The sequence below is a fragment of the Hoplias malabaricus genome, chromosome 2 (genome assembly GCF_029633855.1).
Source record: "Hoplias malabaricus isolate fHopMal1 chromosome 2, fHopMal1.hap1, whole genome shotgun sequence".
Lineage (NCBI taxonomy): Eukaryota > Metazoa > Chordata > Actinopteri > Characiformes > Erythrinidae > Hoplias > Hoplias malabaricus.
In genome coordinates, this window is record NC_089801.1 from 22,164,084 (window position 1) to 22,190,447 (window position 26,364).

The window sequence follows — 26,364 nt, forward strand, 5'->3', positions numbered from 1 at the left end:
AAGTCCGGGACAAATGCTGTGGGTGTTTGTGTTGACACATGCAGTTCCTCTGGGTAAACTATGGAACATTTCTGGATAACTGTGCATGTGTGAAAGGGGCTTCTGTGAGCTTTTGCTTGGGCTGTTGGGTTAATTGTTTATTGAGTTAAATTTCACAGCTTTTTTCCGACATTGTCCTTAATGTAGGCGAGAATAAAAACTGCAGCTCCTGCATTTTGGATATTTGCTTTATAGTAAAATCTATTATTCATTCAGCCATAGTCACATCCCCGTTGAGATCAGTGTTGATGGAAGATGGAGGAGGTCCTAGTGTTGATGGAACACTTTTGTATTTCCACTCAGTGAGTATTGGATTTTCTGTATGTGTATAAAACTCATTACACTTTTAACCAGATATATCAGATTATTATGGAGTCCATTATTATATCGTTGGTTTTTATGACAGTGTCATCGATGGCCCACTCCTGACAACAGGCTCCCGCTCAGTATTGACCCGAGGACCACCAGAGAGGGCTCCACAGCTTGCGGTTCATGGCCCAGTGGTTAAAAAACCCTGGTCTGATCAATGCATGGGCTTAGTGCCTGCACAACTATATATTCTCAACCATGTCTGCGTTAGAGCCCAGGTGTAAATCAGTGTTTCTAAACAGGCAGGACTGTTTTCTCGTCCCTCTGTTTTTGTAAATAGTGTGTGTTGCAGCAGCTGACGATGCTAAGTGTGTGTAAGCGGTAGTTGTTTATGGTCGTAGTGGATGAGTGTGCTTTTACTGTCACTGTGGGTGGGAGGCACTGTATGTGATGTATGGCTCTTGACATTGGTGGAGATGGAGAGAGAGCCTGTGTGTGTGTGTGTGTGTGTGTGTGTGTGTGTGTGTGTTCAGACAGATGATTGCCCTGTGTCTGAGAGCAAGACCCCTAGAGTATGGTGAAGTGCCTGAACATCTGTAAAATCACACAGTCTCAATCTCTCAAAAGTGTACATACACACACACACACACACACACATGAAAATACACACACATCTATACACTCTTGCCCCTCCCTCTCCCTCTATGACTCTAAATAGATAATGGAAGTGCATTATGGAGCGCTAATATAATTTTTCCTGTGAGATAAGTGACGGAGTCTACAGCTGCAGAAGTGCACACACCCACTCGCACACTTGAAGTGGACATTGATTGAGGTCCACTACCTGACCTGAGTCTGAGTGGACCTGACAAAATATCAGGTTCCGGGTCAGATTCAGGCCAGTATTTAATGCGTAACAGAGTTTGGTAACGTTGTACTACCAATATTTAATGTCCTTAATATCCACATTAAATATTTGAATGTTATATTCAAACACAATATCCTTAGTGCTCTTGAAGCTATTAAAAAAATAAATAAAGGGTCTTATATATATATATATATATATGTATGTGTGTGTGCACAAGGCTTGTTTTCTTGAGTTTTTCTTCCCAAAAAATCATGAAAATGTGACTTGTATTTCTGTTCACGTGTTTGCTGTGTCATGGAGGTGGTTACGGCCTTTGCATATCAAAAATAACCCAGACATCAGCGCTGAGAAATCATGTGATTAACGGGCGAGGAGATTATTATAGCCCAGGTATAGACTCTATTTTGCATCAAGCCTGAAGGGTTACATTTAGCCACAGGGTCTTGCTTGTATTCAAGCTTCAGTCGCTCTGATGTTGATAACAAGGTGACTTTGATCTTCTGTATATCTCCGTCTCCTACACAACCACTATATGCTAATATTCCTGCAGATCTTTCCTATGCATTCTGATTACACTCAATCTCTGACGAATCAAGGGTGAAGTGACAGCAAATGGAAGTGTCCAACATTGGTTTATTTGTTCCTTCAGTCGTTCATTCATTCATTCAGCACATGCCTGGGTCCCACCTTCGGCTCCATTCCAATCCAATTCCACCCCTCCCCCACCACTTATATAGACGGGGTTAAGCAAATTCAAGCACTCTCATTTACGTCTGGTGGAAATGGACGTGTCCTGTCTTCATCAAATCTCGTCCTGGATGCGACAGGGCCATTTTAATGGGGGTCAGAGGCTGCTCTCGTTTGAGCACGCGCTAATTGCCTGGCTGTCGCTAGCTCAAGTCATTTCCCATCTTCATCACAGCGATAAAAATAATGTTTTCCTGACATTTGAGAGAGAGGGAGAGGGAGAGACAGACAGAGCGATTCTGGTAAATGCTGGACATAAATAGCCTTTATAGCTGGATATATTACAAGCCTGATCTAATTGAGATTAATGAATCCATCGTAGCTCATTGAGTCAATGGATCTTGACTGTTCAGAGTCATGTTTGGGTTTGTAAACAGAAGAGGAGATATTTTACTATGATTTATATAAGACTCACATTTTCTAGTATATTTTGTACATTAAATTGGTGACTTGGAGCCTACGAACACACACACTGTGAAACAAGACCATCTAGTGGATTGTTTGTGGTCTGTGACATCCAGAATATGGGACAAAATGAGTCATTCTGATTTTCTGCTGAGTCTTTTGTAGAGTGAAGGGACTTTAGAGTCGTCCCACCTCTTTGTCTGAGTTTCTCCAATCACAGCGCTGAACTCGTGATTATGTGAATGCGCAAAACGTGGACAAGAACAGAGGAGAAAAGACTGCTGTACTCTTCACTGCTGTGCGCTCAGGTGGCGGAGAACTGTGGCTCATTATCATTTAATGAATTTTGTGTAGCGGGGATAATATATAAATAATAAAGTTTCGTTTAATTTCTGCCATTTGTATTCGTTTTTTACGACAAATAGAACACAGAAAAAAAAATATATATATATTTAAACCTGTTAGTACATTATTATTTATTAATTATTTTAAAATATAATAGCAAAGCAGCAATTGTGAAATCAACAAGAGAAAGACAATGTATTTCACAGAGAACCAGATGCGTTTTTTCAGCCATAATACTATGTAAACAATGGTTAAACAATTATAGACACTTGATCGTCCGGCATTTCTGACAGATTTCTAAAATGAAGGGTATTGACAGATAGCAACAACAAACCTCACTGAAACCAGGAGCTGATGTTGGGTGATTGGTTCAGGTTCTGGTTCACAAACACCACTCCCACTCATCCCATAGGTATAGAATGGATATCCTTCACTCCAGAGAGCATAGATTTAGCTCCACCCCACTGCCCCATGTTTGGCACTGGCCTCAGTGGCCTTCCAGACCCCTCACTCTGTTGGCAGTGCGTAGTTACAGTGCCTGCATTTTAAAGTAGCTGGATGTATAAATGACAAAGAGTGTCTATGAACTTGGGGAGGATTCAGCCTCGGCTCCACTCGTGTTCTTAAAGAGCACTGAGACCTGCCAGACTCGAGCAGTGTGGGAAAATGGTGTTTTCTCCAAAGGGAGTTTTGTTTGTGTGGCTGTTGGTGCCAGTGTTGGTTGGCTCATTCTGCTAAAGCCTCGGGGTGTCTGTTTAGCTCTTTCTCTCTACACACAAACACACATATATATATATATATATATATACACACACACACACAGACATACCTAGTACCTGAGTCTTCATCTGGTGAGCTTTTGCAAGCAAAACTGACAGTTGGATTTAGTTTTAATCAGCAGTGTGCCGAAATAGTGATTAATTGCTGGAGGGAATATGCATGACAACGTGTGTGTGTGTGTGTGTGTGTGTGTGTGTGTGTGTATGTATGTGTATGTGCGCAGCAGTCAGACAGCTGTATGGGAGCTCATGTGTGAAATCTCAGCGGCCCACTGGAGTGGAGAGCCTGCGTGTGCCACATGCTGAAACACTACTGCACAACCCTGTGTGTGTGTGTGTGTGTGTGTATTTTTGTTTGTTTTCATACATTTGCAGGACAAATATATCCTGATATTGTCAGAAATCCATTACTGACTGCGCCCCCCCCCCCCCCCCCATTTCCTTTAACACAGCTGCTCCCTTTCAGTTTCTCAAAGGGATCTGCAAAGATGCTAAGTTCAGTCTTAGAAGTCGGCAGCTCTTCAAATCTCTTTAGATCTCTTCAAATCTTGGCTCTTCCACTAAGGGAGGGGTGCAGGGTTATTGCAGAGGGGCCACGGCAATACAAACAAATACAACATATATGTCACTTGTAATAATTCCACTCCAAAGGTGATTTACCACTTTATTTTGTTTTGTTTTTGTGTGAATTTCAAAGTTTATAAGAGCTCTTGTGGAGTTTGAAAGCAAAACATTTGGGAACCGCTGCCATAAAACCTTGTCTCAGCTGGACATCTCAGATCAGTGCTGTTTTCTGGGTCTTGTACACATTTACTTTTTTGTGTCTAATATACTTTTTCACAGTAATGTTTTCTCAAATGCTACACGTCCTTTCAGACCCATTTCATAAACGAATGTCTCTGACTTTTCCAGGATTGTATGTATAACACCTATGGGACGTGTCGGAGATGACCATACGTTACTCCTGATGCATAGAATAATAATGGGAGTGTGTCAGTAACGGCCTGTACTCAACTGGAAAGGCTTGACACTAGATTTGATTGCTCTCTGAGGAATTGATTGCAGTCAGCCACAAGGGCATTGGTGTGGTCAAGTAATGATGTTGGATTAGTGATGTGGACCACCAGTTTGGAGGATACATATTAGCTTGGATATATAAATACATATGTGCACTTACACCCTCGTTTTCCCTCTCTCTCCCTAGCTACATTTGGCCGCTCTGGCGTCTCTGAAGGGCGACGTGGTGGACCTCAACAAGCGGCTGCTGCAGACCGAGCGAGAGCGGGATGCTTTGGAGAAAAGGCTGGCCAAAGCCCAGGTCAGAAAGCTTTTGGTTATTATTCTTTTTAAGCGATTTAAGCTCTAAGATCAAAACATACACAGCAGTCTCATCGTAGGAAAACTAAATGCTTCTTAATGTTAAAAGAACACTAGGTAAGATTTAGTATTTTACTCTTAGGCTCCCCCTACAGTTGCTGAGAAATTCACTTTTATGACACTGCCCTGAACTCAAGAGGGAGGGGAGTTACATAATCCAGTTTCTGCTGTGTTGAGCCCAGAGTAGCAATACTTACAGCAGAAGTCTGACTGCCCAGATCTGTGAGCGAACACATGCTGGCACTGGCTGGCATCACACTCGTTGATGAGCGAGGCTGACTTCTAGCCTCGGATAGCTGAGGCATGGCCGGGGATGAAGTGAACTAATGCACAAATTGGGAGCCTCCATCAGAGCATTTTTGCATCTGAACCATTTACTTAATGCCTATTTTTAGAAAAGCTGAAACTATTTAAAAACGAAATAATAAATCAAAATCACATTATTTGTATAGTGCTTTTTACAACTGATGTTGTCACAAAGCAGCTTCACCGAATTCCAGTAAAGACAGAAGTAGCTAAAGACAACATCAATGATTCTGTGGAACCTCTGTTCTTTGTCTTTTTAAGGTGAAGCAGTTTGTTTGAGGAAAAACATTGTTTACATTCTCTGTAACTTTTTATTCACTGTTAGAATTACCACAAAAGCTCATTTGTAACTTGAGTTGTTTTGTTTTCTAGCACTTTTGGTCTGCGTTTGCTTTCATGCAGTTAGCGCTCCCCCGAAATTAGAGTCGGTTCCACCTTCAAAACAGAAACATTGAGTCAATATTATCCACCTGTGAACAGAGAGAGAGAGAGAGAGACCTTTTGTTTTATTTTTGTTGTTTTTTTTTTTTTTTTAAACCAATTACTGACACTGGTTCTTTGTAAACACATTAGGATGTTTTCCAGTGTGAGAATAGACTGGACAGCAGCAAATGGTGAGGAAACATCCTCAGAATATTATTTAAAAAAAAGGTGAACATTGCCTTTATGTGTAATCGAGCATTAATACTGAGCTGAGAAATGATTCCAGTGTGTCTGGTATTGATTACTGTTTTTCCACACTCAGCATAGCCTCAGTTTATGAAAATACAGTAGCTTTGCCCCTAACACGTTCATTTTAGAGCAAACAGCTTTGGACACGTTCAGGAAAGGTGACGCCGGAACCCGGCAATGAGTTTTCTCTGTTTCTGCTTGTGTTAGCATTTCTATGTGGGGTGTATTGTTTGTGTGTCTGCAATTTGTGTGTGTGTGTGTGTGTGTGTGTGTGTGTGTGTGTGTGTGGGCTGGCATGCAGCCAACCTGTTAGTCCGCAGTGAATGCGTGCATATGTCACACACTGTCATCTGAGCTGAGATCTGCGCTCATCACACTGTGCAGCTCTCCTGCAAAATCCTGAATCTAACACTCAGCGCCTCCCAATCCACCAGAGGCCGGACAGATGTCTTCGCCTTAGTCTTCTACAGATCCTAACAGCTGTCTGCCTGGCACCATGGGAAATGTAGTCTTCACGTTGACTCTTGCCTCATTATGTGACCTTGAGATACAGTGAGTGTAAGACACAGGGGGCTATTAGTTGTTTTAATGTTGTGATGTAGATGTGATTAAATGTTTAAAAAGGAGAAAAGTGAACCAAAGGAACAACTGAACACAATGCAAAATCTTAAATGAATAGGGGAATATTACAGCAGTCACCAAACTGAAAGTGTTTCTTGAGTGTTTCAGGAAAAATCCAGTACTATTACAGAAGGCGAAAGAGCATTCACACTGCTAGGACTGCACAATTAATCATCATTCCAATGTGCACATGGGTAATAGTCACATCACTGGACAGGCAAAGTCTCATGGAGCGGTTTTGTCAACTTCAGTGTAAAAGAACCAGCTTTAGACGCCATGACACTTTGGTTTAATGTCTTTAGGCAAAGTAAATGGAGATGTTGGTGGCACGGTGGCTTGGTGGTGAGCACGGTCGCCTCCCAGCGCTGGGATCTTGGGTTCAAGTCCCATCTGGGTGGGCGTTCGTTCCTGGTTGAGAGTTCGCTGTGCACGTTTGGCGTTCTTGCCAGTGTGTGTGTGTGGACTGAGCGTTCTGAGCAGTGCAGATTGTAAAGCGTCATTGGGTATTTAGAAAGGCGCTATGTAAGTGTAACAATAAATAAATTTTTAAAAATTATAAGATTCTGAATTTATATCACACCACGGCTGCACATCACTGAAAAAAGCAGCAAGATGAAAGTCTGGTGACTCTTTTTTTTAAGGTTGTGAGTGGGTGAGTGGGTCATGGGTCAGCTGTGTCTTCATTTCGCTATCAGACAGTATTACTTGTCGTATTCCACCAAAATTTGTTTTACTGCTTGTTTATCCAGAGCAGGTACAAGCTTAAAGCCTATCCATACTGTCCACTCCATATGTCTAGGAAGCCTGGGAAAAGCTCAGTAACCATGCCAACACAACCGTCTCTTTCCAGTCTCTGTAGTGGATATGAGAGGCTCGGTCAACCGGCTGTGTGTGTGTGTGTGTGTGTGTGATTTGTAAACCTGCTCCACTTTGACTTTGACTGATCGCTTATTTGAGATGAGTTGAGATTTCAGTGTTTATCTAATGGTTGATTGCCATAAATGATAATTAACCATTTGACTGTCATTACTCACTGCTGCAGTCAGACATTTTATTTAATGCAAACTTGCTTTTATTTCTACTGTACAATATACCTGCCTCTGCATTTAACCCATCTGTGGTTTGCAACCAAGACATATTACTGGGAATGCTAGATAACATGTGAACAATCGCTGTGGTCAGCGCAGATTATTGCAGTCAACATAAGAAGTCTTGCCCATGGGTACACTATAGACACTTTTCCACTGCATGGTACCTACATTACTCGACTCGGCTCTACTCACTGTTTGGTACCTGGTTTATTTTCTGCTGACACTGCCCCTCCCCCACCCCACAAAATGTATCTGGTGATGTCAGAATCCCAGTCATTAATTGAAATGGCAGGATTTGTTTGGGACTGAACACAGCTCCAGTGGAAAATGACCATACCAAGCACTGTTTGGGTGGCGCTGAGCTACAGGTCTTGATGACCTGTAATTTGATTTTGGAACTCTATACAAATAAAGAATTATAATAATTGAATCGAATTATTAAATAAATGAATATGGGTACATATAGAAATTAAATCTGATATCGGTATCAGTCCACAATTCCCATATCAGACCACCCCTGATTTTCCATGCTCACCACTTCACTGGATGTTCCCGTCCACCAGGAGATCATTGCTGAATGGAGAAAAAAAAGCTGTGAGTGATCTCTGAGAGATTTTGTGTGGGACTTAATAAACATGTCTTTCGTTGTCCAGACAGACAGAGGTCATTAGGAATGCACCAGACGTAGCCGATATTGACTGTTCAGGGGTTGAGTGCCTGACCCTTCTCAAGCCCATATATATAGTCATACACACACACACACACACACACACACACACACACACACACACACGGACACTGTAGCACTGTAAAGCTGAATATGAACAAGCTGCAAATTCATGTGCGGTAGGCTTGAGTTGGCACATGTTATAAACGCTTAAGCTTGGTTTAAAAAATAAATAAATAATAAAAAAGAAAGAGTACCTTGTGCTCGAGACAAGTTCTCCACTGGCCTCAACAACAAAGCCTGACATTTATAAAAAGTCTTCATGCGGAGGCTGAGTTCTTGTGCAATTGTGCCGCTACACGTTGTGATTGAAGTCCCATTAAATTGTTGTAAAAGCTCTGATTTCTGTCAGTTTTCCCACCGTGACTCATCCAAATGCAGCACTGTTTGAAGAGGCTGTTTCTTGTTAGATTAGGTGGGTGTCAACTGCCAGTATCGCAGCTTTTTTTTTCCCCTCCATATTTTGGACTAGGGTTTTTATTTCAAAAGTTTTGATTGGACTGTGGTCATCTTTTAAACTGCTGTTTAGAAATATTGGCATTTAAAATGGATGTAATATGAAATAAAAAATTACCTGTGCTGATTTAAAATGGTCCCGCCTCTGTCCAAGCACAGCACTGGAACCACGTTTAATTTGAGAGTGCAAAGACAAAGTTAAAGAGAACAAAACAAACACGACTGTGGAGAAATAAGATTTCAGCAAGATAACTGAGCAAAAATGGCTAAAAACCAGAGCTCCTTGCTTCTCACTGCTATGCACTCGGGGTCGGAGGGAACAGCGAGCGGCTCGTTATCATTTTAAGGAACTGGTGCCAAAAACTGCCCGTTCTGAACAGGGCTGTTTAGACTGATTTATTGTATGGTCTTTGTGGTATTTTGACCAAAGCAGGTCACAGATGTTTCACTAAGAGCCCAGAACTGTGTTCACTTGTGGAAAATGAGTTCAATATGGCCACTTAAATGTGATGATTCTAATGTCTTTTGTATAATATCTACTGAAAATCATTGGCAACATTATGGGACAGTCTGGAAGTTCACCATGCCCAATGCCAAGAGTGGGCTAGAGGGATTTTAAAAGCCTCAGCATTGGGCTGTGGAGAAGCATAACAACAATTTCTGCCAGAACCAGTCATCCAACACACATATTTAGGCTCAGTAAGAGTCTAATGGCTGGATGCAATCAGATTGTCACAGATAACCTCCCTTATAACGTTCTGGCTTTATATCTCTCTACTCAGCACTAGTCAGAACGTTTAATTTCATGTTATTTCATGAGTTATATGAACTGTACATACACATTTGATTGTGTCTGCCCCTAGACTAGCTGAATTCACTAATTCTGAAGGGTGTCTTCACATTTTTAGAAAAACAGGACCTCTCCGTACCACAACAGTGTGACACAGTCCATCTGCGAGCGTCTGTGTCTTTTCCCCTGGAGCCTGAGACGAGCACTGGTCAGTGGAGTCATCATTAATAGCTGAGGTGTCCACTGTCATTCTCTTCTCAGCTTGTGTCACATCTCTCTGTCGGTCAGCAGCTCTCCACAGGCGTCTGACACAATCCCTCAGACAGAATAAAGACCCCGACACTGCATAGAGCTGCTAAAGTGGTCAGACATCCAAGCTCTCCCTTGACCACTGACCTTTACACACAGGCTTTGTTTTTGACACTGATGGACGTACTGTTGGCTACAAAATGGGCAGAAGTCACAGCTAAAAATAGTAGATGTACAACTGCTGTGTGGTGCAGCAGGTAGTGTCGCAGTCACACAGCTCCAGGGACCTGGAGGTTGTGGGTTTAAGTCCCGCTCCGGGTGACTGTCTCTGAGGAGTGTGGTGTGTTCTCCCTGTGTCTGCGGGGGTTTCCTCCGGGTGACTGTCTGTGAGGAGTGTGGTGTGTTCTTCCTGTGTCTGCGTGGGTTTCCTCCGGGTGACTGTCTGTGAGGAGTGTGGTGTGTTCTCTCTGTGTCTGCGTGGGTTTCCTCCGGGTGACTGTCTGTGAGGAGTGTGGTGTGTTCTCCCTGTGTCTGCATGGGTTTCCTCCAGGTGACTGTCTGTGAGGAGTGTGGTGTGTTCTCCCTGTGTCCGCGTGGGTTTCCTCCGGGTGACTGTCTCTGAGGAGTGTGGTGTGTTCTCCCTGTGTCTGTGTGGGTTTCCTCCGGGTGACTGTCTGTGAGGAGTGTGGTGTGTTCTCCCTGTGTCTGTGTGGGTTTCCTCCGGGTGACTGTCTGTGAGGAGTGTGGTGTGTTCTCCCTGTGTCTGCGTGGGCTTCCTCCAGGTGCTCCGGTTTACTCCCACGGTCCAAAAACACTTGTTGGTAGGTGGATTGGCGACTCAAGTGTCTGTAGGTGTGAGTGTGTGTCGCCCTGTGAAGGACTGGCGCGCCTTCCAGGGTGTGTTTCTGCCTTGTGCCCAGTGATTCCGGGTAGGCTCCGGACCCACCGCGCCCCCTGAATTGGAAAAGCGTTTACAGATAATGAATGAATGAATGAATGAATCCCCACTGGCACTGGAGCTGTTATGTATATTTATTTAAAAAGTTATTTAGCATATTTAAACATTAATTATATCCCAATTCCAATGTCTGAATATTGTAAGTAAATACGTTTTGGCTAAAATGTGATTGCTCTTTAAAGAGATTAATACATTCATTTCTTGTCTGTAACCGCTTGTTCAGTTCAGGGTCGCGGCGGGTCTGGAGCCAACACGGAATCACTGAGCGGACACATTTGAGTAGGCAATCCACCTACCAACGTGTGTTTTTGACCTTGGGAGGAATCCCAAGGGAGGAGCACCCGGAGGAAACCCACGCAGACACAGGGAGAACACACCGAACTCCTCACTCAGAGTTGGTACTTGAACCCACAACCACAGGACCCTGGAGCTGTGTGACAGTGACACCACCTGTTGTGCCACTGTGGCACTCTCTTTGTGATTGTCTTGTATCAGTGTAAAATTATATTAAAATGACAATAATATTGATTATCACCATTTTTTCGGGACAGTATATCAATCGCAAAAGTGTCTATCATGACAGGCCTACAAACATCTCAGTGCTCAAAGGGTGTTGACTAGAGCACTATAAATCAGCATCAGCATCAGTACTTTGCTAATGCTCGAGTGGCTAAATCCTGTCAGATCCTCTAAGTAACGTTCTGAAGCATAATGTAAAGCCTTTCTCAGAATAGAATAGGCAGCTTCAGCAGCAAATGGAGGACCAGATCTCTGTGAATACCATTGATTTCAGAAGAAGAATGTCGAGCAGGTGTATAGTTTGTAGTAACTCCAGTGCCAATCTAAAGAAGCCAAGTTCAAATTCTGAACAAGGCATGGCTGCATCTGGAGGAAAGAGGAAAGAAATATGACCTTGACTTTTGACCTCCCCACACAGGCTTGTTGTGCAGGGCTTGGAAGGTGTGTATCGACCCCTTGGTTCTTTCCATAAGAAGTCCAGGTAGTTTAAGAGGAACACAGTGGAGTGTGTTGCCTCCAGCTCTTTTTCGACTGAACACTTAATCACCGCACACACTTACAAGCTTTTGAATCTTTTCCAGCTTTTCTCACAACAAAGCATCCATTGTTGCCAGCTCAGACGCTGTTGAAAGTCAGCCATTTAGACTTAGAACAAGCTTTTAGCAGCACACTCATTACCCCGAGCTGCTCACGGAGTGAAATATTAAAATCTGGAGCAGGGGGAATTTATATGTCCTCCCTTCAGCCCATTTCCTTTTTGGGTTCAAGTAGCAGGTAATGACATAGCAAGGATTTTTTTTAAGGTTTTAGGGTGAAAGTTAATGTGTAAATGTGTTAATGCAAAGAACATTTTAATGGCACTAATTTTTTTTAAACAGTTAACGCATTCTTGTGGTTTGTCCCTGGAACAGCCAAGAAAGGTGCACTGTTTCTTTTACGTGGTGCACAAGTAAGGCTTTTGTGTGTGTATGGATGGGTGGGTGGCTCTATTTGCTGAATGACACATTGGGGACCACAGGCTCCTGTTCTTTTATTTACTTTAGTTTGTGAGTGATACAGCCGTGGTGCATTGGACGGGCTCTAATTAGTGCTGTCAGCTTTAGTATGTTGACGCTCATGATTAATCCGGAAACTTTCAATGTAAACTTTCAATTTTCTCCATTAAATTTGTGTCCAAGTGTATTTTGATTCTAAACATCTCCATGAAACTTTGTCTCACAAATTAAGAGATTCTAATTTAAACATTATTAAATGTAGATATTATATTACATTTAAAATATATTATTTCCTTTAACTGGGCGCAGTCACACAGCTCCAGGGACCTGGAGGTTGTGGGTTCGAGTCCCGCTCTGGGTGACTGTCTGTGAGGAGTGTGGTGTATTCTCTCTGTGTCTGCGTGGGTTTCCTCCGTGTCTGTGTGGTAGGTGGATTGGCGACTCAAAAGTGTCCGTAGGTGTGAGTGTGTGAGTGAATGTGCGAGTGTGTGTGTTGCCCTGTGCTCCCTCCAGGGTGTATTCCGGCCTTGTGCCCAGTGATTCCAGGTAGGCCCTGGACCCACCGCGACCCTGAACTGGATAAGCGCTTACAGATAATGAATGAATGAATAAATTTCCTCTAACCAGTTTTTCAGGCATATCCCTCTACATAAATATTTGTAATATCTCTCACTCAAAACTACAAGTAAGTACTAACATATTAACTGATGATTATTAATGATTAACCCCAGAGTACTGCTGTGTTTAACGTGACAATATATTTAAATCGGTTGACAACACTAATTAATTCTAATAAGTGTATGAAGAGATCATCAGCTGTAATTAATAAAGGTATTAATAGAATGGTGTCAGTGGGTGTAGGTCACTATTTGGGTACATGACTGTGTTTTCAAACTGCCCCCTACCCACTCTCACATGACATATGTTCTTTATGTTACAGCATAAACAGAATACTGACAACTAGTGGCCTGGCTGTATCTGAGACTCTGTACTGAAATTATTTTCAACATGGCTGCCCCCATGTGGGAGACCTGCCCTATGGACCATATACTGGTTTATTCAGGGACAAAAAAATAATTTGTTGCAGGGCAGGGGAAAAGATAAGGGAAAAATAATATGGAAAAAAATGAAATAGACTTTGTAATTGTGTAAGTTTGAGATTTCATGGCGTATGAAGCATTTCCGAAAGAACTGAGTGACTGACCGTGTATTTGTATTATGTTTGTTTCTGAATCTCTCATCTGTGGCCATGAAAACATACCAATCTACTGTAGTCATGGACATAAGGAGACACTCTCTCTCTCTCTCTCTCTCTCTCTCTCTCTCTCTCTCTCTCTCACACACACACACACACACATTCTGCTCTTCCCTGAGGCAGAGCAATCCCAAGCTCTGCTGGTTCTCCTCGGCCCAGTTGGGTTACCTTATCCCGACCTGGGGTGATGAGCTAAAAACAGCTTCATTCCAAATGTTTGGATTAGCAGCTAAGCCTCTGGTTAGTCTGAGACATGTTAAATACTGTTTTGTGAGAGCTACATATCAGGAAATGTCACTTCATTTCCATTTCCATTCATTTCAATCTCATTTTATTCATAGGTGGCTTATTGCAAAAGGCAGTAGGTATTTTACAGAAGTTTGGGTCCTAGGCCTAAGTGAGCACCGCTGAGACGACAGTAGCAAGGAACACCTTTTATAACAAGTGAAAGAAACTTTCTTTACCTCTTTCTCTACCTCTTCTTGACAGTAGAACAAATAGCAGATGTATTTATACAGGATAAGCAAACTTTGCTCACCAAATCTTAAACCCACCCTCGCCATCCTAGTGACTAAAGGCAAATGTATGCTTCTGTGTTGAATATAATCCGTAGGAATGGTGTAAGTACCATATAGCTGCGTTCCCTACCTATAACTACACATTGTGGCCATGTGGACCACAGCGTTTATGACAGGTGTGCAGTTGGATGAAAACGGATCAAATTAATGAGGGATAACCAAAGAAATCTGGAAGTATGAACATATGTATGACTCCTCTTCGCCACATTACAAAGACTGCCAGATGGTAGCAAATCTATTGCAAGGTCACAGGGGGTTTGGACGTCACAGAATATACAGTGAGGTGGAAGGAATATAGAAGTTGAGGGACAAATACTGTTGCTACGTGGGAGCCCAGCAGAAAAGTGTTTGCAGAGCAACGTAAATGAACCAATGCACAGGTGTAAACGCTCAAAATGGCTACTTCCACAGGCTACCACACAGTCTCCGCACTGATTGAACACAGACGCATTACAAATAAAATGTATTACATTTGGAGTTATAATGCATGTACAGGTTTCTATACACTTATGATAAGATAATTTTTGAGAACTGTGTTATATTGTGAGGCATGTGAACAGTAATCAGTTCTAAATCAAGTTATTCAGTTAAATCTGGAGCTAAAGGAATAATGATCAGATCAAAAGATTGTATTGAGTTAATTCTGTGGTTTATCATGATTAATCACAAGTTAAAATGCTTGTATTTCCTTGTTTTATTAGGAATGGAGATAAATGTTGACAGAACAATATTTTAGCCCTCATCCCACATGTACTCTGTGAAATAAAGTTAGTTTATTTATATTGCACTGAGCTACTCTGCTATTGTATTTGTAATGGATGCTAATAGGCACCAGTTTAAATACATATTTCAATTGTATACATAACAATTACTTTATTAAAGAAACAAACTTCTGACACCAAATATGTCTCACCTTCTCGTGGGAAAATTGGAAATAAAGTGGAAAATTGTGTACATTAGATTGTGTGCAGAATTTTTCCCTTGACCGTTTTTACTAAGACCTTTGGTGGAAGTCAGTGGAAGGAACCTGGTGAGTTTAATCCATCTCCTGAATAGCTTTAATCGAAACTGACACTGACCCCGACGTCCGTTTATCTGGCTCTCAGCGTCAGCGGCCATTAGGTAACCTCTCCAATCAAAATGTCTCTTTTACACTATGTGGTTCATCCTTTACTCAGCGTGCGATATATCTCCGGCGGTTTTAGCCATCAGGTCGACACGAGATGAATTTAAATCCCAGAGGCACTCAATAGCTAATTCCACTGTTGTTAATGCTGCCATTAATCAGTGTAGAGTGTGACAGGCTGCTATAGGCAGACTGTATATTCAGTGTGTGTGTGTGTGCTGGAGAAGAGGACGTGGGTGGTCAAACGTTGCAGTGAAGTGTGTGGTATGCTCATATATTTCATTACTCAGCCTATAACAGGAACCGACATGGTAAATTATTCAAAATTTAGCTTCACCTCCTAGAGCGCCGGCACTGTTTATGAATGAATTAGTTTGTATACGCAATTGTCTGTCTGTATGCATATGCGTGTGTGTGTGTGTGTGTGTGTGTGTGTGTGTGTGTGTCCTGATGGGAAATGCCTTCTTGCTTTGGGTGTGTGTTTACATACCCAGCATGCCTTTATTTGTTCATCTCACCTTGGGGGATATTCTTGGTATATTTTTGTTATATTAATCTCCTGCACACTGTATGTGTGTGTTTGTGTTTGTGTATGTGTGTATGCAGTGTGAGCAGTCTCATCTACTGAGGGAACATGAGGAGGTTCAAGAAAGGACGACCCTACGTTATGAAGAAAGAATCACGGAACTGCACAGCGTCATCGCTGAGCTCAACAAGAAGATAGACCTGCTGCAGGGAACTACAATCAGGTCTTGTCTCTCTTATTCTCACACACACACACACACACACACACACACTTTATTTTTTTATTCTCTCTTAAAAACAACCGTGCAACACTATTTTACAAAATTAAATAAACACAAAAGTGGAAATGTTACACAAATAAACACAATAGAGGAAACTAGAGCTGCACCGATTGCAATTTTATTGGTCGATTATTGGCCGATATTCTTCCTTTCTAAAAATTATAAATGACAACACGCAGAAACATTTTGTTAAATTTTTCTTTTAATGGAAACTTCCTACATAGAAATATGCACTAGGTTATAGGATATAGGTTTAAATATAGGTTTTATTTTCACAAGCCTCCAAATAAAATAAACAGCAATATATTTAATTATCCAAAATAATAGTGGAACAGGTTGTCAACGGTCCTCCATGGCTTACTTTCCACTTGCATGTATTCACCTTATTCTGATTAGAGGCTGGGGAATAACAGCAACATTAGAAATGTAAACTTAAGGTGGATATAAAAGTTGCAGTAGGAAAACTGAGACTAAGCAGCAAACGTCTGCCTCCTTAAATGACATTTAAGGTGGACGGGAAACATCCGCCTCGTCGGGTGACACATTTAACACAGATTACACTGAAATACCTGCCATGGGTGATCGATCGGTGCATCTCTAGTTGGAACTGGACTTTTGTTTGTCCTGTGGAGGAACAAGGAGCTATGGTTTTACTTCATAGACAGTAATAATAATAATAATAGAAGCAATGCACACATCATACACCACCTGGTCAGACACACGTGCAACCACATCACTGTCCCTTTCTCTTTCTCACACACACACACACACACACACACACACACACAAACACTCATACATATTCCCCATTATCTCACTAATCCGTGCCTGGGGCTCACTGTGTGTGGTCAGGCAGAGGGCCATAGAGATCCAGAAACCACTCCCTCCAGCCTGGATGGGTGTATTGACGGAGAGTAGATGTAGAGTCTGCCCCTAGCTCACTGTTATGGAGGTCTTTCTGCTTCTAAAAGCCTGAAGCTCTATGTTTTAATCAGAATAGACAACCGTCTGTATCACAAACAACAGCCACGTTTATCTTTACAGATGCTCACCCAAATGAGCTTCAGAACTGGGTTGTTGCCTGCTCTGTTTCTAAATTTCAACTCGAAATCCCTATAAAAATGGTACACGTTGAAGACCTTTGGTGATTTCCGCTCCCTTATTAAAATCTGCTTCTTGTAACTGGAACTGTTTCCATGTCCCATTGCGGCCCTGCTTCTGAAAGACTTGTCAGGGGCTCAGATAATTGGCCGTGATGAAATGGACAAAACTTGCACTCAGCACCAGAGGGCCTCTAGATTTCTTGCAGTTCTGTTCGTGCATTATTTCCCTGAACATATGCAAAGTGGTTCCCCCAAATGTGCCGTGCAGACTACGAGGGGCGTCAAGTAGAAGAGTATTTATCATTATGGAGATGCATTATGCCACATTACTGTGGAATTTGTCAACACTGTCCGTGTAATGATTAGCTTCCTTTGAAAATGTCCAAGTTCTGGTTGATATTCACTGTTACTTTTGGTTAGCCCTGTAAGGTGATACAAAAATGTGCTCTCATTTTTATAATAATATTTCATATATCCCAACATCTGGCACAGATTGATCCCACAGTAATGGGTGGAACTGTTGCAGATGCAGTGAATAATGTGTACAATTTTATTTACTAATATTTGAGCAAAACGCTGCAGTGCTATGTGGATTTATTATACACGGCTGTGTGCAGTTAGTAGGCGGGGCTATGTGTCATTAGTAGGCGAGGATATGTGCAATTTCTACCCAGTGTCTTGTCTTTGGTCTTAAAGTGGTAATGTTATGAAAAACATTATTTGTGCAGTGGACGTTCACTTTATTCTGGAACCTACCAGTGCAAACACTTTAAAATAAGACCACCCAGAAAACATGGGATAAAAATAAACTGATGTATTTTACGTAGAATGTAGACATAGTAGAAATGTCCTTCTTTGTCTGAGTTTCCCCATTTGTCACGCCCTTGTCCTGTCATGTCTGTTTTCCCTGCCATGTGCTCTCTTAGCACATGGCTCTGTTTGTTGTTGTCCATGTCTCCGCCCTAGTCCCGCATTTGTTCCACCTCCTCGCCTGTGTCTCATTTGTTACCCTGCCCTCTCATTATCTGTTCCAGGTGTATCTTGTCTGTGTCTGGTATTTAAGTTCCCTTGTGTCTCTCCCGTTTGTCGGTCATTGCAGTGTTTCGGTCCCTGTTGTTACCTCTGTCATGTTATCAAGTCTGTCTGTCTCCGCTGTTTCTTCGTCATTGTTTTCCACGACGTCGTTTCGTTTCCAAGTCTAGTCTGTCTCTGCTGTTCCTCGTTTCGCTTCCTCCGTCGTGATTTGTCTCTCAGTCATCGTGTTTCCTTTCTTTCAAAGTCTATCTGTTTTGTTATTCTTTTGTAAATAAAGTTTGTTGTGTTTTAGCGTGTGCGTCCGCCTCTGTCAGTCTCTCTCAATCCTGACACCGATCACAGCACTGAACTATCCTTTATGTTAAAGCACAAAGACCACGCTAAACAGAGAAAAAAAAGAGCACTGAGTAAAAAAGGAGAAGAAAGAAAACCGAGTGAAAATGGCTAAAAAAAACCCAGCTCCTCACTGCTGTGCGCTCGTGAACAGTAAGCGGCTCATTCTCAATTAAAGGAAAATAGCTGTTCTGAACAGGGCTCTTTAGACAGGGAGAGAAAACTGCTGTGGGGTTAGAGCTTTGTTGTTTTTGACCAAAACACAGGCGTTTCATTACGACCCAAGACTTGTGTTCACTCGTGGAAAAGGGGTATATCACATCCCAATTAAATCAAACAGTAAATCAAACGTAAATTCAGCTACGTTTCAGTCTCACATTGCTGTTGTGCAGTGTCATGGCACATTTTGAAATGCATTTGCTCTCATATGTTTTTTTCTGGCCCTCACTCTTATTGATTGCTCAGTGCAAACACAAGGTGCAAAATATTATCAGCGAACAGTCGTCCTGCTGCTTTCCTCCAGCAGAGAAACAGACATTTGTTGAAGAAAAGAGCAGATTTACCGCACGCTTTGGTGACATTTTCTCAGCGGAAGATGACGGCGGCTCCACCTTCCCTCTCCTCCTGTGCATGTATGTGCATATATTAGCATGCAAATGAGCTGAACTCTGCAAGACATTTTCCTTCACTTTAATTAGAAAAGCCTCCTATGTGTGCAACATGTGGTCAGGTCAAGGTGGAGGTTTGTTCATTAGAGAAATGACCAGGTTCATGGTGAACAAGCGCGTATGGCTAGTGGATGTGTGCAGAGCTGCATATTCGTCAGAGGATTGGAGTAATGTGGTCTAATTGGCTTTCAGAGACTAGTTGTTAGGGCTGAACAGTAATGGCTATAATGATCAGTTTATTTTTGCTCAGTGATAAAATTGTTATTACAATAATTCAAAAAGGAAGATAAAAACAAGTCTTCTTTCACATTGTGAGTATTATTGCCATAGTTCTCAAATTAATTAAAGCCTTGAATCAGAATAACACTGGTCTGTGTGCAGTTTAATTCTTAAATTAATGCTTCCTTCAATATGTGATATATATATCTCATCACTGGAACATCATCAACATGCTTGGAGGAGAACACTAACTGTCCACTTCTGTCATGCCTCCTAACAAACCCAATAGAGCCAACACTTTCACACATTTTCTTTGGTCTAGATCTTTAGACTTTTCAATTTGGTCAAAGCCAAACCAGCAGGTGAGGAAGGTGCCTCAGACCACAGTCGAACCAAAGGACTGTAATTTGTTCCGACCAAAAGAGATGGTCCTGGTCTGGATCAAATTGAACAAATGTTTTTCAGGCAAATTTCACAATGCTGAGGCAGTAGAAATGACTGAGATGGATTGTTCAATCCAAAAATTAGTACAAGACATGTAAAAAAAACCTTTCATTAACTGTAAATCCGTTGCCAAAACCCTAACATGCCACCTTCATTGAGAAGAGTGCAATAGTGATTATAGTTGGTATATAGAGTTTTTCCACTGTGTTCTGTGTGTTTTAATATTGAGAGGTGTACACAATAAAGAGAATAATATATAACACCTAGCTCTCTGGTTTTTATGTGGTGTGTTACCGTAGTAAATATAAATAAAGCTAACATTGAAATCACTATTATCCACACTGCATTAATTCTGCTTTATCCCAAACTGCACACAAGATTAGTGTATAAAACAATACTGCATTATTGTTAGAAGGACACTCAGTAGTCTCAGTAGTAAAGTGCAGTCAAGTGTGGTTTGGGACACAGCATTAATCAGCTAGTGCAGCGAGTTCAGCCATTTAAGGTGGAACTGAAAATGCTAATAAGGAACCAAATAAGTTAACACTGCATATCATATATAAGCAATGTACTTGTTTACTGTGTCTCACATAAGTCTCTAAAACCAATCAAAGCCAAATACAGGGAGATGCAGTCCTCGTTATGTGATAAAGACAGGATGCACTTGCGAGATTGCAGTATGAAACCAAAACTTACCGGATCTAATGTATACATTGTAACAAAAACACAAACCTTGGTCTCGACTTTCTGGTTTGAAAACAACCTTAGACCACTGTCATAGTCATTAGCTCCCATATAGTTTTATAATAACAACAATAACTATTAAAGCTACTATTTCTCTAAAACATGGCTTTCCAAATTATACGTAATCACCACATATGGAATTATTTGTTTTACAAATGAGATAAATATAGGAACTGATCTCAATTTTGAATGTATTTATTTTTATTTTGTGGTCACATTTAAGAGCTTTTTTCAATAGTCTTGCCCTGAACTAGGGCTGAAACGATTATTCTAGCAGCTCGAATATATCGATTACTAAAAATGTTCGTGGAGACTACCACGCAGCTCTGGTATCATTGTTTTACACGGACTGTTATAGCTAACTGAAGCGCATTTCAAATATTAAGTGACGTGATTTATTTTGCTCTCTAAAGCAATGGTAGAAAATGAAGATGTGCGTAAAAGGCAGAGAATGTCTAAAGTGTGGGAACTTTGTACGCTGCCTAAAGTGGACAGTGTAGTGTATACACTGTAAAATTAACGTGGCCTACCACAATAGCACTTCGTCAATGTTGCAGCATCTGAACCGAATGCAAAGTGTGTATACACACACACACTGAGAGGTTACATCTCAAAACACACCTTCACCTTACATAAGGCAAGGCAAGTCAAGTTTATTTATAGAGCACCTTTCATACAAGAGCAGTTCAAAGTGCTTTACAGAAAAAAAACTATTAAATTAAAAGCAAGAATAAAAATCATAAAAGTCCATTAAAACAATTAAAATAGTGCCATAAAAGGAAATATAAAATAAACAGAGTAAAAGAAAACAGGATAAAAATGATTCAGACATTTTAAAATGATACAATAAAAGAACAGAACTAAAGTGCTGTTACAGAATAAAAGTGCAGAGTATTTTAAACCGAGCTGTAGCTGCTCAAACAGGAATATTTCAGTCTTGATTTAAAAGTGTCTAAAGTCAGGGCTCTTCTAATATTCTCAGTCGGCTGGTTCTATTTAAGAGCAGCATAGAAGCTAAACGCTGCTTCTCCATGTTTAGTTTTCACCTGAGGCTCTGATCTGAGATCTCTGCTCCGCTCATATCTCTGTAGCAGATCTGATAAATACACTGATCCTACACCGTTAAGACATTTATAGACCAGTAATAACAGTCTATTCTTTAACAGACTGATATCTAGGTAGTAATAATAAATGCAACATATGGGCAAATTAATTTATGACTGCATGAATAACAGCCAATTGCTTGCTCGTTTTAAGAGGCCTTTCATTTTCCATAACACTGTTAATATAGCTGTTTAAAAACACAAAAGTATGCTTTATCTGAATACTCGATTAATCAAGGGGGGGGGGGGGGTCGACTGCTTAATCGATGAAAAAAAAAATCGGCCGGATACTCGATTAATCGATTAAAAACAATGAACGAATACTCGATTCCAACAATATTCAATAGTTGCAGCCATATCCTGAACCGTTTCCATATTTGAAAGGAGCTTATTCTTTTATTGTAGTCATGTCTTTGTGCTCTTTGTCTCTGTGGCTTTTGGGGAGATGTTCTGTCCTCTGAGCCTTTCATGTGTCTCACTGTCATATTGACCTTATTACTGCTCTCTGGAGTCTAGATTCTGGGTGGTCAAGTATTGTGTTTGTAAGCATTTATCTCTCTCTCTCTCTCTCTCTCTCTCTCTCTGTATTAGGGAGGAGGATGAGTTTTCAGAATTACGCTCTGAGCTTAGTCACAGCCAACAGGAAGCTAACGAAGACGAGCGGAGCGTGGATCAAGACCCCGACCAGGCGTCTGTGTCGCTGCCTGAAAACCAGTCAACACTGGTCACTGCAGACATGGGTGAGCAGCCAAGTCAAACATGTTACATGCTTATCATTTTGGGCAGATTCCTGTAGTAACACGATCAAAGTCATGGCCATATTCCTGTACTTTCAGTAACTCACAAAGCCTCCCAATGATGCGTGTTATAATTAGATTTCTCCCTCATGGTTTGTTAAAAATGCAAATTCATACATTTTTAATCTCTACCACACAAAAGATTTTAATGTTTTGATGTGAAATATATCTTTTTAATTATCTGTTAAATTATCTGCAGCACAAATGTTATGATTGTGTTTGACTTGCGCTTGAAATATTGCGTTTAAAATGTAAGAAATGTGTTTTTATGCTTCGTGTCTATTTTTTGTAACTTGCCACAAGAGACAGGCATTGGTTTGGCCTCATGTGTCTCAGAGGGAGCATGTGCTCGCCCTCACACTCCCAAGGCAGTCGGGGGTGTCTCACTAAGGGGAATTTGTAAATGACGAATAACTGGGGGTAAATTCTGCAAAGAACTAGGAATAAATATTTTAAAGGAACACTTAGTCGTATTTTTACATTTACATTACAGCTTCAATAATCATTGTGATGCTTCACTGACCTGCAGTAGTGAGAACAGAGTCTCTGTTTGTTGCTGCTCTGGCCTCAGCACTACAAAGATTGCACTATGTGCATTTTGAACTAGGAAACCAGAACAGTGCTGCAAATATGAATTACACTCTGCAACTGTAGAGGAAGAGTTCTCCCAGTGTCCGCGTGGGTCTCCTCTGGGTGGTTTGGTTTCCTCCCACAGTCATAAAACAAACGTTGGTGAGTGGATTGGCCACTCAGTGTCCGTAGGTGTGAGTGTGTGAGTGAATGTGAGAGTGTGTCGCCCTGTGAAGGACAGGCCATGATCCCACCTTGTGCTCAGTGATTCTGGGTAGGCCCCGGACCCACCGCGACCCTGAACTGGATGAGCGCTTACAGACAATGAATGAACAAATGACTGAACTGTAGAGGAGTCAATGAGCAGAAGAACCCAATCTTACCCAGTGTTCCTTCAAATAAAAGGATCTTCCTCAGTATTATGTCAGTGGTATTGAGGACAAAAATTCAGAAGCTGATTCCATTTGCGAAGAGACACTCATTAAGTCATGAGTGTAGCTCTAACTGTAGAGGCGCGATACTCGAGGGAAATCTGTAAGTAAAGGATGTCTGATTGTCATTGGTTTGTATTGGATTGACCTTTTGTCTCAGCATTGACAGGAACACGTCTCTATCTCATCTTCTGCTGTATTATTTTCTTGTTTCTATTCGATAGGCCACACAGAACCCCATTTATATAAAACCCTGACTTCAAACCAATCCAGGTTTCATCATTTTTCTTATATTGGCTTTTGTCTGTAGGCCCTGGTTGAGTGTTGAGTCAGAATCAAGCCATTGAAGCGATTCAGTGGCGGCCATTAGACGGACACAGACCAGTGCCAGCTTGGGTTTGTTGTGCTGTGTGGATTGGGTCCATGCCCTTGTGTGAGATTTCTCTCTAACCCCGGAGTGGGAAATTGATTTGGAAATGTTTTCCATGGCAATCACGCTTCACTCTTCTTCTAAAAGCTGCTATCGCTTTTGTCCCCGTCCTCCCCACTATCTTTCCTAAAGGACAGTTAAAGAGCGGCTCATCGAATCGCGCCCTTCATTACCCTCCTCTTTGATTAAAATCTCTTTCAGCCTGCAAGGCCTTTTGTTTTTCTCTTTATTCGGGACGTTATAAGCCACACACACAAATCTGCCGCCTCTGGCCGACTGGAAGCGGCTATTATGCGCCCACAATCACACTTTTGTTTTGCCTATCGCATTCTTTTGCACTTTTCTTTTGTACGTATAGAATTACAGAGTAATGTGTGTGTCATTACTGCTGTACTTTCTAAATGTGGTTGTGGATTTATGTGCATCATGTAAAATGATGTTATGTACCAACGTATTTCCACATTTTTGTTCAGAATCATGACAAAACAGGGCGGCACGGTGGCGCAGCAGGTAGTGTCAGAGTCACACAGCTCCAGGGACCTGAAGGTTGTGGCTTCGATTCCCGCTCCGGGTGACTGTCTGTGAGGAGTGTGGTGTGTTCTCCCTGTGTCTGCGTGGGTTTCCTCGGGGTGACTGTTTGTGAGGATATGGTGTGTCTGCGTGGGTTTCCTCCCACAGTCCAAAACTACTTTCAGACCACAGCTATCCCAAACATCCTGCCATGACCAGGACTCACACTGGCGCCATTGGGGGTGTCTCACTAAGGGGAATTTGTAAATGACGAATAACTGGGTGTACATTCTACAAAGAATTAGGAATAAATATTTTAAAGGAACACTTAGTCGTATTTTTACAGCTTCAAAATCATTGTGATGCTTCACTGACCTGCAATAGTGAGGATAGAGTCTCTGTTTGTTGCTGCCCTGGGCTCAGCACTGCAGAAACTGCACTATGTAAATTTTAAAATAAGAAACCATAACAGTGCTGTAAATATGAATTACACCCTGCAACTGTAGAGGGAGAGTTTGATGTGTTCTCCACGTGGGTCTACTCTGGGTGCTCCGGTTTCCTCCCATGGTCCAAAAACACACGTTGGTAGGTGGATTGGCGACTCAGAAGTGCGCGTAGGTGTGAGTGAATGTGAGAGTGTGCCGCCCTGTGAAGGACAGGCCGTGATCCCACCTTGTGCTCAGTGATTCCAGGTAGGCTCCGGACCCACTGACAACCACTGAGTACCAAGGCTACGCCTCTAACTTTCAGACCACAGCTGTCCCAAACATCCGTGACCAGGGCTCACACTGGGTTTGATGTGAAATTAACAATGAACACGAGGAGGCGGAGTTTGAGTTATGGCATACTCATTTCTGTGTGATCTAACATGGCTGAAATTAAGAGATCTTGGTTCATGTTATGTCACAGCCTTCCACAATCAGACATCAGATATTTTCTTATGATAATAAATAAATAAATAAATAAATAAATAAGCAAGCAGCCTAAGTTCTTCTCTGAATGGCTGTGCACAATGACAATGTGTCCAACAGTAAAGAAGCCTTGTGCATCTTTTACACTGTGATAGACAGGCAGGAAACGTTTTGATGCTTAAGGCTGCTTTTATCCTATGAATGAATGATCTTTTTTTACTGAAAAGCACTTTTCCCTCCACTCAAAACAGCATTATATTCCATTATATTATATTTCTAACCATATTCCTAGCAGACTGCAATTTGTCCAGTTTTAAGAGTTTGAAATCTGCAAAAAACATCTTGAGAAATAAAAGGAGTTTAATTTTTCTTTTGTCAAATAATAATTCCTGCTTCAGAAACAGATTTTAACAGAATACTCTGCCCTTTGAAAGCCTTATAAAACACACACACAGCAAAGTACATGCATCACACTAGAGAGGAAGGGAAGGAAAGTGGTTGTATTCTTACTCCTGACTGAAGAATTAGCATCTCAACGTGCTGTATTTAGATTGTTTTGAATGAAATCAGTTGTATTGTTCTCAACACAAAAACCCGTGGCTTCCTCCGTGGTGTTAAGAAAAGCTATCAAAGAGGCATTAAGAAAAGCTATCAAATCCCCACCACACGTTGTCCTGATGAGGCATGAAATGAATGAGTGTGTGATGCACAGAAATGCTGGACATCCTTGAACATAAAGGAAAGAATCCATGTGTAAATCTCTGATAGTGAATCAGTTTTGTTTTGCAGTGTTTTAGGACATGATTCAGTGTCACATTTCACCATGCTTCAGTTTAGTTGTTAATACACAGAATAAACAAATACACCCTGAGAAATATTTAGATGTACAAATTAGTTAAAAATTCCCTAGCTGTTGTGTAGTTTTAAAGATATAAAATCAAAAATGTAAGTATTAATATGCTACTTTCACAGTCGCTAACATAGAAATCATCTTGAAATCACGTTTATTTGGATACAGTTTTATCCCCAAAAACGGAATAAATCAATC

At 41.4% G+C, this 26,364-nt stretch overlaps 1 protein-coding gene across 4 annotated transcripts in view; it reads left to right on the forward strand.

The window, feature by feature from the left end:
- Positions 1–26,364, forward strand: part of mcc (MCC regulator of WNT signaling pathway) — a 122,206-nt gene that overhangs the window by 46,145 nt on the left and 49,697 nt on the right. For all 4 annotated transcript variants that reach the window (XM_066659232.1, XM_066659231.1, XM_066659233.1 and 1 more), the window contains 3 exons: positions 4,697–4,810; positions 15,819–15,961; positions 22,259–22,407. In XM_066659232.1, the coding sequence (XP_066515329.1) occupies positions 4,697–4,810; positions 15,819–15,961; positions 22,259–22,407 (406 nt within the window). The remainder of the gene's footprint in view (positions 1–4,696; positions 4,811–15,818; positions 15,962–22,258; positions 22,408–26,364) is intronic.